Below are 17,974 nucleotides of genomic sequence, written 5' to 3'. Positions count from 1 at the left end.
CTAGATGCAGAGGCAGGCCGGGCATGGGACAGGGCTTGAGTGACTTGTCTCAGGACACACTCTGGTGAGTGGTGGAGGGGTTGTTCAGTCTGCGCTTCCACGGGGCCTGCTCTGGCCTTGCTGCCCACAGGTCCCCGTATGCTTAGCAGGTTTGCTCTCAGGCAGGCCAGGCACAGGCAGAGAGCTCATCCCATCCATGTACCATAGTCTTCTGTTGTCTGGGGGTCTTGGGTGCTCCCTTCCAAAGGGATGCACTGCAGAGGGCCATGGAGTGAGGGCTCTGATGTCAGGTAGTGAGAGCTGACACTCACTGGCCCATTTCAACCCATGTCCCCTCCACTGCCCTTCTTTCCCTCCTTGCCCAGGCCTTTAAAATTCCTGGCTTCCGAGGCCAGGTCAGCTTCATCACATCCATGTCTGAGCATTTCTGTGGCACTTGTAACCGGCTTCGAATCACAGCTGATGGGAACCTCAAGGTGAGTATCCCCTTCTCCAACTCTGTGTTCTGAAAATCTTTTCCTGCCAGCACTCCCTGATTGGAGGGGAGACCAGCAGGGCACACAGGGTGGTTGGTGAAACTGGGTCAGATCTGTGGAGGGCGTGTGGGGGAGCAGCAGAGGAAGGTGGGCTCATGGCTCCCATGGAACCATCGCCCTGATTCCTTCTTTTCTTCCTTGGGTCCCTGAAGAAACTTGCAGCTCATTGGGTCCAGTTTCCAGGACTCAGTGCTACCACTTGGGGGGGGTGTGAAAGGTCACTGTGCACTCTGCCAGTTCTGAAACCAGCCTCTGTTACTCATGTCTAAGAGTGTGTGCTGTCGTTCTATCCTGGGGGCAGATAACAGGGAGGCATAGACCTGCCCCTGCCTTTTGGGGGCACAGAGCCTCCTTGGTGAGACCAGACAAAGCTGATCATGTGTGTAAGTGCAGGATGCTGTGTCAGCCGAGTGGCCCAGCAGATCGTAAGGGGGATGGACCTTGGTGAGCCCTGAAGGATGGCTGGGGGAGAAGTGAGGGCAGGGGAGGAGGCATATCTGGGGCTCATCCTAGTACAGCCAGGGCAGACTGAAGTCAGATACAGGGAGAAACATTGTGGGGGCTTGAATGAGCAGGTGGAGGGGGCATAGTGTTCTGTTGACAGTGGGGCACTGTGCAGTTTCTGAGCATGAGGGGGCAGGATTCCCATTGGTGTTTTAGGAAGAATAATCCACAGGTTGAATGTGGAAATCAGAAGCCTGGTTAGATGGCCATTTAGCAATGTCCCAAATATGTAAGAGTGTAAGGTGAAAATGGGAAGGGGGAATGAGGGAACTTGGTTGTGTGGCTGGAGGGAAGCGACAGAGGCATCCAGGTAGCTGGTCAACTTCGGGGGCAGGTTAGGATTGAGGTGGGGGTGGGGGTGAAGGTGGGTTGGGTTCAGATCCAAAAGAAATCATCCAGCTGTTGTCAAAGCTAAAAAGACGTTTCTGAGCTGGAGATATAAAATTGACCTACACCATGGGCGGTGTATCAGCCTGGGCCCTGTAGGAAATGGAAGGTGGGATTCTGAAGGAAATGGACTGAAGAAGCTACTGATAGTACAGGTTATGAGACCAGTGAGGGATGTTAAGATACTCCATGAGCAGCAGCTGTTCCCACCCCTGGGGGCAAGAAACCAGAATGGGGGAGGCAGTGTCACTGGGGCCCAGTGAGAGCGGGAGGCTGGCAGAGTGGCCTCCTGGTTGGTGTGGTAGTTGTGGAGGGGAGCAGCCACTCCAACAAGTCAGAGGAGGGAGAAAGCAGGGAGCAAACACCCAGCCTCTCTTTCCTCTCTCCCTCTTATTTCTCATCAGCCAAACCCAGGTGGAAGCCAGCTGGAGGGGAACCTGGAAAGTGAAGTTCATGGGCGGGGGGCAGAGAGCATACCCTGGGGCCTGGGGGGGGAGTGAGGGATGAGACTAACCAGTGTGGTGAAGTACGTGTTCCTACCTCCATTTAGATCCCATTCCTGTCTTCTCTGGTGGGCTCTGCCCTCAGGGGCTTCTCAGATGTTCTTTTGTCTCCACAGTGCCCCATATGGAGCTGGCACACAGTAGGTTTTGTGGGGGCATGGCAGGTATCTGCCTTCCCGGAACTGCCTTACTTATCCGTGGGCCCCCAGAGCACTCAGCCTCTCTCAGAGCTGGGGAGCACTGAGTCAAGTTTGAATGGGCGCAGGAAGTCATCGCCACCAGCCCTCTGCTGTTCTGTCCCCGGTCAGGGGTCACAAACTGGAGTAGGACAGGGGCAGGTGGGTAATGTCCATGAGACAAGGGCCCAGGAGGGGACTGAAGGGAATGGAACATGCATGCCATGTCCGGAGGTGACTGCCAGGACTCACCTCCACCTAACTGGTCCTCTCATGACCACTAAGTGGCCATTTCATGGAATGTCTTAGGAAAAAGTATGGATCTGGATTTTGATGTGCTCTCTCTGTTGCCAATTCTTTAATTTTTAAAAGTACACTCTACAAGCTGAAGGTGACATGACTATAAGTGAGAAACAGGCCTTGGATGCCTGATTTTGCTTCCTGACATTCAGCATCTCTGACTCCTCCATCCTCTGCCCCTCATTGTGGGAAGTCCTGCCTGACTATGCCCTAGCCATGGGAGGCCTGGGCGCTGGTGCTCAGACTGTGGGGGTCTTTAAGGTTGGGGCCAAGGCTCAGGGGTAAATGCATGTTGTCCTCGCCCCCATGATCACCCCACAGGTCTGCCTTTTTGGGAATTCAGAGGTATCCCTACGGGATCACCTGCGGGCTGGGGCCTCCGAGGAGGAGCTGCTGAGAATCATTGGGGCCGCCGTGGGCAGGAAGAAGCGGCAGCATGCAGGTAAGGGGCAGGAGTGGGGAAGGCCAGGCCATGTGGTGAGTGGGTCACTGTCAGCAGGAGGGATGCCATAGTTTGGGTTGAGAGGACGAAGGACAGCCTGACAGAGAGCCAGGGGACTCAGTGTTGTCCTTGCTCCCAGTCACCCCCGTTGGAGCCCTAGATCTGGGGTGTGTTGATGGTTCTCCTTTTCGGGAAGCTGACACAGCAGAGACTGCACAGGAGACGGGTCCCTGAATTCTCTTGGGCTGTTTTATTAGGTGGGGGAAAAGGGGTGTTACTGCCCCTCTCTCTTCCCACACGTTGCCTTCTGTCAGGGGGGCAGGTCCTGGTGTCCACAGGCTTCTGGGCTCAGTCATGGGTGGCCCTGCAGCACACAGTGGGGGCTTTGTCAGGTGCTCATAGGTGAGTGCATGTACACGGGTTGTCCCTCTACTGTGTCCATGTTTGTATCACTGAACCCTCACCCCACCCTTTCTCTCCCCTTTCTTGCTCTCCTCTACTCCCCATCTTCCCCTCACCCCAGGCATGTTCAGCATCTCCCAGATGAAGAACCGGCCCATGATCCTCATCGGTGGGTGACCCAGCAGTACGTAACCACTCACCCTTGTCATTGGGGGTTCCTGTGGGGTGGGGCTCCTGCCATGAGGCACCCCTAGATCCTGCATTTCATCCTGATGTTCTCAGCCTTATTTTTCTTGTTCTTCCTTTATCCTTTCATACCCCTCCATGCCTTTACTGCTTCTGTTCTCCCCTGTGCACGGCTCCCCCTCACTAAACCTGCCACAAAAATAATCATTCAATCTCACCAGAAATTGGGGTGCGGCCCTTTAGATTTAATGATCACTAAGTTGTTCTCTGAATATAGAACTGCTGGTTAAGACAGAGACCCTGTCCTCAGCTCTAGAATGTCCCAGCTTGGGTACAGTACCCCTACATAGCATGGGCCTGCTCAGGGTGCATCTGGATCACTAGCAGCCATTGGGCAATGTGTTCCAAGCTTCTGTGTGGGGTCGAGCTTGAGGCAGCAAGCTAAGGATGCTACTCTTCTTCTCAGGGAGGACACAGCCATGGCCTCTACTTCCTAGTTCCCTAACTCCCAGAGACCTAAGAGATTAGGACATCTCTCGTTATGAAGGATGCTTCAGACAAAAACATCTTTGTCACAGGGCTGTGGTCTCGTGCCTGGGGAACAGGCTGGGCTGTGAGGAGCATCAGGGATGCTGTTACCCTCTGGCACAAGGCCCAGACTAGAGCAGGGCATCCTCGCCTCCTTGGCCACAGCGAGACCTGGGCCCCTGGATTGTACCACTAGGCAAGAGAAAGCAGTGAGAAAAACTAGGGGAACGGATACTTTTCTGCAGAGGCTGGAGCAGAGTTAGCCCACAACACAGAAGGGAGTAGGCTGCAGTGGGGCAGACAGCCCAGGGACCACCCTTCCACATTAGCCACCCAGAGAAGGAAAGGCCGCTCACCAGAGAGCTCCACTGGGAAGCAAACTTGATCATCTCTTGTCCCCCACCTCCAGCGTCATAGTCCTCTTTTGGGCCTTGAGCCACGCTGACACAGCTTGGTAGCAAGGAGTGGGGGATGCCTTGACGGCCTTCTTAGAAGAGAGCTTGTGCCTCTGACATTGACAAGGTAGGGGGTCCAGAGCATGATGGAAAGCTGGAAGTTGGGAGACCTGTTTGGCTTCACAAGGTATATGGTTACTCTGCAGGATATAGAATAACTAGTCTGGTTTCTAGAAACCAAGAGGGCCTCTCTGGATTTCATGAATCATTGGGGGTTTTGTTATGTCAGATGCAGATTTGGGAGGCCTGAGTGGGATTCTGCTTCTCTAACAGTTCTCAGGTGGTGCTTGGTGCTGCTGGTCCGTAGACCACCCTTTGAGTGACAAGAGCCTGTGAGGTTCCTGAGGCCCTCAGGACTGTTGGAATTTGCCTGTCGTTTTGTATGCACCTCTGATGTGCTTGAGGAGGCTTGAAAGACATTGTTTAATAGAATAAATATTTCCATTAGTAGCTAGTCTATCAATGATATGATTACTATTAACTGGTCATAGAGAATGTGAAGATGAGAGTACCCATAATTGCTAATTCAGGCTGGGACCTCACTGTAGTTTTCTTTTAAGAAAATGGAGAGACATGGGGAGGTCACCTGATCCAGGCTTCAGTCTTCAGACCTTAGGTGTTTCTCCCTTTTTTAAATTTTTTTTTAAATTTATTTACTTACTTATATAGAAAGGGGAAGGGAGGGAGAAAGAGGAAGAGGAACATTAATGTGAAAAATATCAATTGGTTGCCTCTCATATACGCCCCAACCAGGGACTGAACCTGCAACCCAGGCCTGTGCTCTGACTAGGAATCTAACTGATGGCCTTTCACTTTGCGAGATGACAGCCAACTGAGCCACACCAACCAAGGCTGGGTGTTTCTTAGGAGAATTTTGGCAACAAAGTCTTTGTGAGGAGGGCAGTCCATGTACCTCCCACACCACCACTACAGGACAGTCAGGAACTGGTGGCACTGTTTGTCTGGTGTAGCACCTGATAAGGGCTGTACATTTGTGTTCTGGGGACCCTCCATCTGTGTACCTTCTGTTTCATCTCTTCTTGCTTTGCTTTTTGTCCTTCATTCCTCTTTCCCCAGTGTGGAAGAGAGTAGTTCAGGTGGGTTAAGGAAATGTTTGGGAGAAGAGGTGAGAAAAAGGATGACCTTTTGGACTAAGTGTTTCTTCTCTTTCCTTCTTGCCTTCCAGAATTATTTTTGATGCTCCAAGATTCCCCACCAGCCCTTCCAAACACTTCCTCTTGGGACCCATTCGGCATTCAGGGTCTGAGACACGGACTGAGTGTCTCCAACCAGGTGTCAACTTTGTGGAAACGATGCCCGATCCCCCAGACCCCTTCCCTTGCCCAACGGCAGCTGGCGCCTGGCTCCCCTCAGAGACACTACAGTTCCCATGCAGACTCAGACACCAACCCAAAGTGCCTTAGCCCCATGTCCCGGGCTTCTGCCAGCCACTCAGGAACCCTGCCAACCTCGAACCAACTGACCCACGTGGACACAGAAGGACGAGCAGCTATGGTAGATGTGGGTAGTAAGCCAGACACGGAGCGGGTGGCCGTGGCCTCCGCCATGGTTCTCCTGGGGCCTGTGGCCTTCAAACTCGTCCAAGAGAACCAGCTAAAGAAGGGAGATGCCCTGGTGGTGGCCCAGCTGGCTGGAATCCAGGCAGCCAAGTTGACCAGCCAGCTGATTCCTCTGTGCCACCACGTGGCCCTGAGCCATGTCCAGGTGCGACTGGAGCTGGACAACACATGCCATGCTGTGATGATCCAGGCATCTTGCCGGGCCCAGGGCCCCACTGGGGTGGAAATGGAGGCCCTGACCTCAGCTGCTGTGGCTGCCCTCACCCTGTATGACATGTGCAAGGCTGTCAGCAGGGACATCGTATTGGGGGAGATCAAGCTCATTAGCAAGACTGGAGGTCAGCGGGGGGACTACCATCGGACTTAGAGCTCCTGCCCCTTCTTACCCATGGCCCAGATGTGTCAAGAGATGGGATGCAATTTGGGTGGAGGGAAAGATGTCAAGTTGCTTGAACTCCGTCACTGTTCACCTTCACCAGTAGGAACCCCAGGTCAGCCCACTCCCTTACTGCTAGAGAACCTAGGTGACCTGTGATGCTTCCTTTATTCAGACAGGAAACCAGCAGGCCCTCCAGCCTTTCTGGTCATCGGAGGGGTCACAATGAGCAATACTAGATAACAAAAAATCAGTTGCGTTATCTGTGAACTATTTCAGACAACCAGTTTCAGAGAGTTGCACCCATATTTTCCACTACTCGTTTTGGGTTTTCTCTTGCTGCTCCCCTGGGAAGAGGATAAGGGCTCACAAAGCAGAGGAACCCGCTTTGAGGTGGGAAAGCACAGCTTGCATTAAGAATGTATGACTATTCTTCAGCAGCTTTGCCTGCCAAGTCTGGAGCCACAGCCTTGCCCCTCTGCCCTCCATCCTCAGAGAGTCTGGGTCCCTTCAAACTTGCAGGCTTTGGGTTTAACAACTGCATGTCCTGGCTGCTCCATCGCCTCCACCCCCTCCTCTAATAGCAGACACATGTGGGCTGCAGCCCTGAGGACCTCCGATCAGCGCTCATGCCACACATGGCCCAGTGCACTGCTGTTCCACCTACTGCCCAACCCTTTACTCTGGGACATATCAGGGAAAGAAGAGAGTTGAAGATTGCCTTCACTCGTACAGCGCACAAAATAAAGCCTCAATGCCACCTTTGGAGATGCAAGAGTAAGGACTGTATCTGTGCACAGGGTACCCTGCTGCCAGGATTTCATGCCCACCCCTCAACCTCATCCCAAAGCCCACTCCCGTGGGGAAAAGGAGTAGGAGAGACACTGGAAAGGCTGGAGGGGCATACCTTCTGTATACCCCCACCTTCCCTGTGGGAGAAGGTGGAAGGGGAGTGCAGTTACAGGTTCAGCATTAGAGGGGAGGCATGGAAATGCACTGTCTACAGTAAAATGGTCAGGTAGGGGTGTCCAAAGCTCATCACTGGCTATTAGAGACTAGGGAGTGCAATTAGAGGTTCCTGTGTTTCACCCGCCTGCCCCACCCCACCCCAAGCACTGGACTTGTTTGCTGGGTTCTTTAACATGGATAGGCTTCCTTGAGTCTATCTATAGGGACACCCTCTGCCCTATACCCAGGTGTACTGGTGAATGTTTAACAACCAGCTCTCAGCAAAAGAAAAGACCAAGTTCCAAGGAGGCTGATTTCAAGCTACAGTACCACATAAACTTGTTTGCAGAATTCAGAAAAATGCCACAATTGTGCTTTCAGGGCTGGTAGGAGCTGGCTCCAACACACCACCAGCTGTACCTGGTGCCCAGCACACCTCAAGCTCCCTCAGGGGAAGAAAGCACAAGTTCCAAGGCAGACTGGGGGGATGGTATGGATTTAATATTTTTTAGTATTACAATATATTCTTATAAAAAAGGTGCAGGTAGAAAGGACATTGCCGATTTTATACATTAGCCTCATTTGTCTTCTGAGACAGCTGGTGAGAACAGCCTTGGCATGAAGGTGTCCCTGGTACAGGTGGGCAGATGGTCGCAGCTCCCCCATTGGTGGGAACAAGATGGGGTGGGGAGAGCCTGGACTAGCCCCTTCTCCAACCACTCGGAGAATTTTCTCCGCCTACTGCCCTACACATACCTTACTTCCATCATGGGAGAATGAGTGGGTGCTGTAGCTGAGAAGGGAGCGAGTTGCATTAGGTTAACTGGATTTTACATCAGACACACAATTAATAGGAGAAATTCAGACTGGCAGGAAGGGTGGGGAGGTCACTGGGAAAAGCCCAAGGAAGAAACAGGTGTAAACATGTAGTGTATCAAGGACCCACTCAGCTGTCTCTATGGGGCACTAGCCCCTTGCCGAGTCAGCCACAATGGTCCATGGTCCAAGGCACTCTTGGAGACCTGGCCACAATGGTGTCTGGTGCCAGAGCCACTGGCCAGATCTTGAAAATAATAGAGAAGAAATATCTTTAGGCGGGAGAAGCCAGAGCCCTAGAAGAATGTATGTGTCCTCTGTAAACAGTTAAGCCAACTGCTTTTCTGCGGATCCAATGTGTCTTGAACAGCTTGCATATTCCTTGTCTTTCATGGCACATATCCAGGCTTCCCTGGTGGATGGAAATGCCAGGATTTGGACAGGCCTGTTGGATAGGAGTGGAGCCCTCCCCTGTTCCCTGCCCCTGTGGATGAGGTTGATACCAGACAGCTGGGGAGAGGGTGTTCAGAGACCCCACCCACGACCTTCCCATCATTCCAATACCAGCCTCTTGCAGCAAGGGCTTTTGGGTATACAGATGGGTATAACAGCTCTGCAGCTGCTTTTCGTAGAAGCTTCATCTTGCCCTTGCCTGGGCTCCAGGATGGCCTCTTCACATGTCCTGGCCAGACTGCTTTTGCTCAGATCCTTCCCCCTCTAACCAACACACATGCTGGGCTTACCAACCTTGTTTCTTCCCTGGAAGCTACTATGGCCCCACCCCCAGGAATCTGGTGTAGGAAAAAGACAGGCAGCTGAAGACTGGGCCCAGCCCACCAGCCTGTCCACTGGCAATAGCTCTGAGCCAGAGGAGCATGTTGGAAGGTAAGAAACATAAAGGGAGGGGCAGAAGGATGGAAGGGCAAGAAACCCTTGGATGAGGGTTCAGGCAGGTAGACAGGATGAAAGGTCAATTCCAGGGGGAGAAAATGTACTGAAAATAAGAGCTTTGATGGAGTTGACCTCACCTCCTTTCTTTTAGAAGACAGAACACTTTGTTTAGGTGAAGCCATCGACCCACCTGCTCAAGATGGACAGGATGGAAAATGGGAATGGACAGTGGAAGATGAATAGAATGGAAGGTGGGAGTGAAGATGAGGACCAGAATGGGCCCCTTGAAAGTCAGGTTGAAGAACCAAAGGTACTAATGATGGTAGCAGGACTTCCCCAGCCACTCCACCCCACCTTGTCTCTTTCAGGCAGTGCACTTCCCAGGGAGGTAGGCCTTCCTCCTGTTCCCCATCCAACATCCCCTTAGCTTCCCAGCCTTCTCTGGCCCAAGTCTGAATGCCTTAGGGGAGGAAACATCCTCTGAGATGGCATGTAAATGCAGAGGGCAGCACTGGCCCTTGGGACCCTCTCAGGAACCAGCACCCCAGCACCAGCCTCAGCCAGATAGGCACACATGGTTTGAGGTCTACATGCTGGAGAGAGTGGAGGTCACTATGGTTTCTGCCCTGAGGCAGACGTCAGACAGTCTGGGGTCTGAGTAATGTAATGTGGTACACTAGAAAGCTCTGGGGTGGGGCTAGGCATTCAACTGCTGCCCTTTGGTGAAGGGCTGCCAGGACCTCCTAGCCAATATGTGAGGTCACCATCTTGCCTCAAGACCATGGTCCATGGAAGGTGGGAAGAGAGTTTTGTTCCAGGATCCCTGTGCCCAAGGCATGGGGTATGGTGATGAGCAGAGTCTTTGTTCAAACCCCTCCCTTACCAGATGCATCTAATACCTGATAGTGAGCCATAGTTGTGGGAACCCAAAGGTGGGTTTTCTGGGATTCTGGATTAGTAGATAGAATAGAGGTGGCAGTAGGGAAGGAAGGGAGAGAATGAAGACATGCAAGAGAGGCTTCAATGAGTTGTGACAGAGGAAATAGGCACTGGTACTCTGTGTCCTGATGACTTGGTCCCTGCATCATCCTCCCAGCATCTTCTTTTCCTGGAATCTATCTAGCTATATAATGCTTCTTCCTTTGCCATCAAGACAAAAGTTGGTTCCCAGATCAATGTTCCATTAAGCTGTCTCTTGAGGTATAAGGGCCTGGATTCTTTCCCCCTGGCTCACAGGGCTCCCACCCCACAGATACTGCCCACTGCACATGACATCTGGACAAGATGCATGGACCTGTCCAGTCTAGATCTCAAAGAGTCCTGTGCCAATGTGTGGGTACCCATGCTGGGGGTGGGTAGCAAGGCCCCTCAGCTAAGCCTGCCAAGGATGTCCACATCAGCCTCAGACAGTGACCCCTGGGGGCTGGGGAGCAGAAAGTAATGGGGAGAGGAGAGGAGAGGAGAGAGGAGCCTCTTCAGGTACATGTGGGAGACATCTGGTCCTGCCTCACACAGTCCCCACCCCAGGACCCAGCCCAGGGCTCCAAACCGAGCACCACGGGGTTTATGTATCCCAGCCTCCTCCACTCAGCTGCTCTGGTCCATCCCTGTCTGCTGGCCCCCTGCTGTGGCCAGTGCCCAGGTCAATAATTTAGCCTGTTTATTGCCCGTTCCCGGGTGACTTCTAGAGCCTGGCCCCCTGGCCGCTTGCGGCTGCGCTTGAGCTTGCATAAGTCCTTGTCGAAAACCTCTCCGGAGCGCAGGGCCGACACCAGGTCGTCGAACTCGCCCCCCTCCTCCAGTGCGCTGCCTGCGTGCACCTTCCGCTGCCGCTGCCACCGCTCCCGCTCCCTCTGCTCCTTCAGCTGCAAGGGTGAGGAGGGAGAGATGGGCTGAGGCCAGAGCAGCCACCTGTAATCTCACTTATAAACCAGTGTCCTCCCAGCCAGGGGCTAACTCCTGGGCTGTGCACCTTGGTGCTGGTGTTCATCACCTGGCCCCACTCTCCTCCTCCCTGATGGCCTGTGCCTGCCCAGCTCACATGCTCTCCCCTCAGGCCAGGAAGACCACTCTCCCCCATTAGGGTTGGCATCAGCCCCTACAGTGTTTCTCAGGCCCTGCCCTCCTCACACACACCCAACCACTGGGACCTGCCTCTCTCCCTTCAGGCCCTGCCCACCCTCACCATGGCTTCCATGCGTGCCCGTCGCTCCTCCTCCTCCTTCCTCCTCCTCATGGCCTCCAGGTCCTGCCGGGCCTCTGAGAAGGCCTGAAGGAAGGTGTCAAAGATGCCAAAGAATTCGTCCGGCTGCATCTTGCTGTCCTGCTCCCCAAAGTGCATCAGGGCCTTGGAGAACTATTGTGGGGGAAAGGAATGTTGGAGGGTCCCCCCTGAGCACCACAGGCCTAGACCACATGGTTAGCTGAGTGCCAACCAGGACAGAGCCCAGCCCAAGAGTGGGGGACTTTGGTATGGAGTCAGGGCTGGAGAAGGGGAGACCTCCATTATCATCAGGGCGAGGGCAAGGCGGAGGGGAAGCGTGTAGGCATACATCCTGGGACATGGGGATCCAAGCTGGCCAATGAGGGTGCCCAGAGCCACTTCTGGGTCTGTTATGGTTTGGGTATGGGATCTGGGGCTACAGACCTTGGGAAGCAACTGCCTGGTCAGAACTCCAGAAGACTTCAGAGATCATATGTTTATTGGGCTAACTATTTAACCTTTCTATGCCTGTTTTCTCATCTGTAAATGGGGATAATAATAGAACCTACTTCATAGTGTTGTTGTGGGCATTAAACCAGTTAATAGATGTAAAGTGCCAGCTATCATTATATGTGCCAGGCACTCACTGTTCTCTAACGAGAGCCACCATCTCTAAACCACTCAAAGTCCTCTAAGAAAGACCTTATTACGCAAAGTGCACTCCATGGACCAGCATGGGTATGCCCTTGGAGCTTATTAGAAGTGCTGAACCACAGGCCCCATTCCAAACACCTGAAGGAGGATGACATTTTACTAAGACTCCCACAGATGAGGTTGATGTGCATATTAGTGTGAGAAGCAGGAAGACAGCAACTGAGACCAAAGCACCAGGATTCTAACCCAGCTCTGTCTGTCACAGCTGGGAAACCTGGGCTAGTTAGTTACTTAACCACTCTGGATCTCAGTGCACATAGCTGTCAAAAGAGCTAATAACCTTTCAACAAACCTAAAAAGTAGGCAATAAGACAGCACTTAATGTGGTGCCTGACACCTGATGAATGGACTATGATTTTTACATCAGAGTTGCTATTGCCTTTCTTGTAGGAGTAAAGTAACAGTTACTCCTCAAAGCTTGGGCCATCTGGTAGGAATGGGAGAAGGAACTGTCTACTTAAGGCTGGACTGGAGAGGAATGGGGCCGGGTTAGGCTGAGGGTGAGAGGAGGCTTAGGACACCACCCTCACCTTGTCTCTGGCTTCATTCAGCTGGTCTTCCAGATCTGAGAAGCTAAAGCTGGAAACTGTGATAAAGTCACTCATGACTGGGACAAACTTGTCGTTTGGTTCTCGTAGCTGGCGTTTCTGATATTCCAGCTCCTGAGGATGGAGAGAAAAGTGCTGGTTAGATGTGTGCTAAGATCAAAGTTGGGAATTCTGGGGTCGCCACACTGCCCACCTTCTTGTCAATCACAGGACACTGAGCCTTCCTTTGGAAGGGGGAATGCTCCAGGTGTCACCATTTCAAGGGCGGTGAAGATTGTGAGAGCCATCAACCAGCCCACCTGCCTATATCCTTCCCTAGCCCACCCTGCCATCCTTCTCCAGATCCTTGCTACCCAAAGTGTGTCCTGCTACCAGCAGCATTAGCATCACCTGGGCAATTTGAAGAAAGAGAGACTCTCGGGCCCCACCCCATACCTGTGGAATCAGAATCTGCATTTTAACAAGACCCTCAGGTGGTCTGTGTGCAGATGCATTTCCAAATCTCCTTGCTGATGCTGCCGGTCCGGGGTCCACACTTTGGGACTTACTTCATAAACTGGCAATCATCCTCTGCCCCACCCCCATCACCATGGTAATGAAAGGTTGTTTCTCATATTTAACTTCAGTTTCTAAGCTCATTTTCTCCTTACCTGCCTAACATCTCCACCCCACCCCACTCCCATACACACACACACTCAGTGAAGATGGGAAAGAACTCTAGTTTTCCAGCCTAGCTTAGGGCCAGGGGTAGTAGCATCTCAGAAGCCATCAGAGCAGGAATGGTGGCAACCAGAGACCTGGGTTTCCAGCCAAATGTGCAGCCCCTGGCTCCTCTACTGGCCCAGGAGGAGGTAAAGAGACATCAGGCAGGAACTCCTGGGTATACCAGTCCCCAGTGTCACACTATAAACTACCTGCCCCTACCCAGCTCCCAAAGGATGTGGGTCCTCTCTTCCATCTACTGGAATCAAACTTAAGCATGTGTCTCATTTACAGTTCATTCCACTCCACTGCCCAGCAGACATGTTGGACAGTGATCTGGTTAGTCTCAATGTCCCTCTTTGAGAGACTAAATTTAAACCCCACATAATCCAGTCATCCTTCCCTGAGGGCTGACTCTGTTAGAGGCTATACCCATTTTTCTATCACCTCAACCAGAAGCTTTGGGCCAGGAATGCACCTGCTGCCTGGGGGCCCATCACCTGACCCAGTGTTGCTGACAGCATCACCTCACACCCAGGCAGACAGAGATGATGTACTCACCACCTCAACCGCTCTGAGGCCCTTCCTGAGGTTGCCCACCTCCTTCTCCAGCTCTACCAGGCTGTAGGAGGACACAGAGGGAGAGAAAGGAGCTGAGGATGGTCCAGGGATAGGGCAAATCAAAGCCCAGTGGCCTGGGGGTCAGTGACCTGTGCTCCAACCCTGCACTGGCCACTAACATGGCAAATCACCTCCCCTCCATGCTCTGTCTGTGCTTCTATAAAGTGGCAGGGGTGAAACTTATGTCCTATAGATTCTTGGAGATCAGAAATGCCATGCTGCATATTAGAAAGTTTCTAACACATAGCCTCTGTCTTAGATTTATTTATTTTTTACCACCAGGTAATACTTACTTATAAGCTCTTAACTTACAAGTATTATACTTGTATGCAGGAAGCATTTGATGCATGTTAGCCATTTACCAATGCATTTTTCTTCTATTGGAGATGCTTCTATTGGAGATGCTTCTATCAGTCTATGTATGTTCAGGTCTGACTTCTTGCATGGAGCAGATACCATTGCTGCCCCACCCATATCTCCATCCCTTGTAGTGTGCAGTCCTGACTTCCAACTGTGTGGGTACTTTTTCTAGGGGCTCAATAGTAATGCCCCACTCCGTGAACCAGTTGACTGGTTCAACTGAACTTAGCCAGTGACTGGCAGGAGATGGTATATGATGTCTCAGCTTTCTCACCCCTTGGGTAAAATAAGAGTGTCCTTACACTGTTTCCCACACTTCCTTGGAGGGGTGGAGCTCCAGGTGCCCACCCCACTCTGTTTCCTGGAAGCATCTCTGAAATAAGGATTGGAGAGCAAATTATCTGTCTTCATTTGGCAGACCCCGAGGTGCTACCTTTTCCTATTCAGCCCTGAGCAACCCCAATGGAGGACACTCAGATAAGAGTATGAGTGAACACAGCAGGAAGGAAGCCTCAGAGGAATCTCTCACTTGACTTTGGCGGCTTCTGGAAGATGCTGCAGCTCTGAGGGCATGTTCAGGATGTCAGGAAAATGCTTCTCTAGGATCATGATCAGATAATGGAGCAGAGAGATGTTTCTGTGGATGAAAGTCAGGTCATGGGTAAGGGAATGAGGGTCAGCAGGAAACTAAGGTGAAGTGCTAGGGGAAAGAGGCCTTGGGTTGGGTTGGAAGTGGAGGGAGAGTAAAAGGGAGGAGGAGAGAGTCCAGGTAGGGTGTGATGGAGGCTAAGGAAGTGGGCAGGGTCCCACCTGTCAATGCTGGACTTGGTGTCGACGATCTTGTTGAGGCTGGCCACTCGGAACCCATAGGCACCCCCACGCTGCCCTTTGTTCATGAAGTTACCAATGGCCAGGACGACCTCTAGCATCTGTTTTAGACGCTTGCTGCGGATCAGCTCCTGGGAGGCCAGCAGTATGGCTGGGAGAGGAGGAACAGGTCAGATCCCTACATAGACTAGGCCAGAGCCGCTGGTCCTCTTGCACCCCAGGAGGTTGCCACCACAAAGTCTAGAAAAGGGGTCGCAAGTGTCTTAAGCTCTCAGAGGGGCAGAGACTATGCCCCCATCCCCTCAGGCCAGTCTACTCCACACCTGCCCACCTCCAGGGGAAGAAACAAACTCACCAAAAGCCAATTTGCCCAATAACTAATTCTCAGAATGTGCCAACTCTTCCTAAGAATGTATCTGAGAATATCTTTTCTTATATTTATTTAAAGACCATTATATATTCCATAATTATTTTTATTAAATAATAAGTATTTGTTATTTAATAAAATAATATGTTTTATTATTTATTTATATTTATAAATTTATAAATTTATTTAGGCATATATTGAAATATATACTAAAATATATTTAAAGATTATATATTAAAATATATTTAAAGATTATTAATACAGTCTTTCTATTGATATATGTAAGAATATACTACTTTTCTAAACTTTAGTGATTAAAGTTTAAATTTCAGCATTTTACATATTATGGGACTGTTTCCAACTCTTTTGAAATGCTGAATTCTATTGGTTTATTTTGGAAAGAAAAAAATTCCTGTCAAATTAAACTATAACATGTCACCAACTGTAATATTCCCACATTATTTTTGTTCTATAAGATAATGGTGTGCTTTATAATTGATGGTGTCTTTGAAAATGACATCCTGTTGAATGTCATTTTTAAAATTTTTCCAACCTTTAGGTATTTTAGCCACTTTCTTCCCATGTCTTAAATAATGCATTTGCTGGAAATACAAATTAAGCTAACAATAACTCAAACTTCAGTATTTAATTTTAATGTGGATGCTCTGGCCTTTCCTCAACTATTACGTATTTATAGCAGATGTGTGGAATAAGGAGACAAATCCTACACTGAAAATCTGGATATTAGTTATGGAATGTGCCTTTTGATTATTAAATGTGGTGATAAGAAGACCAAACTATTCTATAATCTTTGGCTTACGCCAAACTGAACATTCCTTAAGATGCTGCTATGAAGATAAAATGAGAACCAATTGACTAAATATTTGCAGAAATCTTCAAGACAATTAAAAATAAGTAATTGTAAAAAAAGCTGTAAAAGTGAGTATTAAGGAAAGTTTGTCAGTGGTTTCTAAAGTTGAACGTGTGCATATTCCAATATTCTATGACCAATGGTATACTTGATGGGTATTTGAGTGGTTCCTAGTTATTTTTCCCTTAAATTATATACAAATAGACTGGTTAAATAATTTGTGGTATATTCATAAATGGAATAAAATGCAGCATTGAGAATGAATAATCCACTGCTACACATAACAACAGAGATAACTCACAACCACAATGCTGAGCAACAGAAACAAGCACAAAATTATTCATACTCTATTTACATGAAATTCAAGACAGACAAAACCTCTGGAGAGGAGAGGAAAGTAATGATTGGGGGATGATGTTGGAGGGGGAACCTGAAGAAAAGGGCTTGAAACATTCTTGACCTGAGGTCAGTTATGTAGGTGAGTTCATTTCACCATAATTTGTCAAGTAAAACCCTTATGATTTGTGTACTTTCCCACCTGCATATTGCAATAAAAAGTTTACTTTAAAATAAAGCCACTTAAAAAAGTTTCCAGCCATTTTTATTGGTTTGGATAGTTTTTCTTTGGTTGACACACTATTTGAAAAATCTGCGACGTAATCATGCTGAAAATGCTAAAAATGTTGGCAAAACAGATGACAAGAGTTCAAAGGAAATCAGTGTAAATGGGAAAACTTACATATGCAGTACAGACACTTCCGATACATTCACAGGAACAATATACTCATGAATATATTCATAGGAGTATGTTTACACTTGACACCATACTCATCTTGACTATATTCAGTGAATGTATTCATAATGAGAATTGGTAAATTTGGTATATTCAAGCAGTAAACATATTCATAATAATATAGTAAAGAAAATCATGAATATATTTATAAAAGAATTGGTAAGTTTGTCAAATCTAGTGAATCGACTTCTGGCAAATTGACCCAGAGGGCCAGCCTGGGGACAGGGGTATGTGAGAGGGTGTCAAAAGTTCATCAACCAGTGGGGACAGGCCACAAATCTTAGCTCACCTGGGAATCTTTCCTTGGAGAACTAAAAGGAGGACTACGAACCCTGATTTCTGCACGATCCTCTCATCTCCACCCAGTCAAGCCCACTGGCCTGATTCAATCTCCTCTTCCCAACTCCCAAAGGAAAGAGACCCACAGACCCTTCTAGAACAGCAGCCATGCCATAGCAGAGCAGTGATGGCCTTCCCCAGATGGTTGTGCCATCAAAACACATCTTGCTCTGCTTAGCTTGATATTAAAGGTTGCCTATTCTCTGAGCATGCAGTGACTAACTCTTAGGGAAAGTTTAGGAGTGGGCTCCTGGGAATAGGAAATTATCTGAGAGTAAACCTAACTGGTGGCTAAACTACCGTGGTTTCACAGTGCCAAGTGACTATTGCTCATATTTGCTCCATGGACCCAAGACACACAAGTAGCTGAGCACATATGCCTTGGTCTGAACCCCTTAGCTGTGCCTCAGGCCCCAAGGACAATCAGCAGCAGGACAGAGAAAGCTGTGTGAAGGGAAGGATTCCCCTACAGGTGGGGCTGGAGGTGCCACCAGACCTCAGACCTGCAGTCACCGCTGACCTCTTTCCTTGTCGCTCATGTCACAGATCCTTCGCCCTCTGTGATCTCAGCCAGCCCGCAGTTCCCTTACTGCATGTG

At 49.9% G+C, this 17,974-nt stretch overlaps 2 protein-coding genes across 4 annotated transcripts in view; one reads left to right on the top strand and one right to left on the bottom strand.

Annotated features, from left to right (window-relative positions):
- Positions 1–7,143, top strand: part of MOCS1 (molybdenum cofactor synthesis 1) — a 38,117-nt gene extending 30,974 nt beyond the window's left edge. Inside the window, exons 8-11 of one of the 2 annotated variants that reach the window (XM_045843675.1) lie at positions 366–476; positions 2,728–2,848; positions 3,372–3,419; positions 5,606–7,143. In XM_045843675.1, coding sequence (XP_045699631.1) covers positions 366–476; positions 2,728–2,848; positions 3,372–3,419; positions 5,606–6,366 — 1,041 coding nt within the window. In that variant the 3' untranslated portion in view covers positions 6,367–7,143. Of the gene's footprint in view, positions 1–365; positions 477–2,727; positions 2,849–3,371; positions 3,435–5,605 lie in introns of both variants that reach the window. The other variant, XM_045843676.1, reaches the window with a different exon arrangement.
- A 660-nt stretch (positions 7,144–7,803) lies between these two features.
- DAAM2 (dishevelled associated activator of morphogenesis 2) overlaps positions 7,804–17,974 on the bottom strand; it is a 110,529-nt gene continuing 100,358 nt past the window's right edge. For both annotated transcript variants that reach the window (XM_045843673.1, XM_045843674.1), the window contains 6 exons: positions 14,989–15,157; positions 14,708–14,815; positions 13,759–13,819; positions 12,478–12,609; positions 11,216–11,386; positions 7,804–10,895 (listed from right to left, as the gene is read on the bottom strand). In XM_045843673.1, coding sequence (XP_045699629.1) covers positions 10,674–10,895; positions 11,216–11,386; positions 12,478–12,609; positions 13,759–13,819; positions 14,708–14,815; positions 14,989–15,157 — 863 coding nt within the window. In that variant the 3' untranslated portion in view covers positions 7,804–10,673. The remainder of the gene's footprint in view (positions 10,896–11,215; positions 11,387–12,477; positions 12,610–13,758; positions 13,820–14,707; positions 14,816–14,988; positions 15,158–17,974) is intronic.

Source organism: Phyllostomus hastatus, unplaced genomic scaffold, assembly GCF_019186645.2.
Source record: "Phyllostomus hastatus isolate PE091 unplaced genomic scaffold, TTU_PhHast_1.1 phas_contig_40, whole genome shotgun sequence".
NCBI lineage: Eukaryota > Metazoa > Chordata > Mammalia > Chiroptera > Phyllostomidae > Phyllostomus > Phyllostomus hastatus.
Note: the sequence above shows the minus strand (reverse complement) of the source record. Positions and strands in the feature narration are given on the sequence as shown.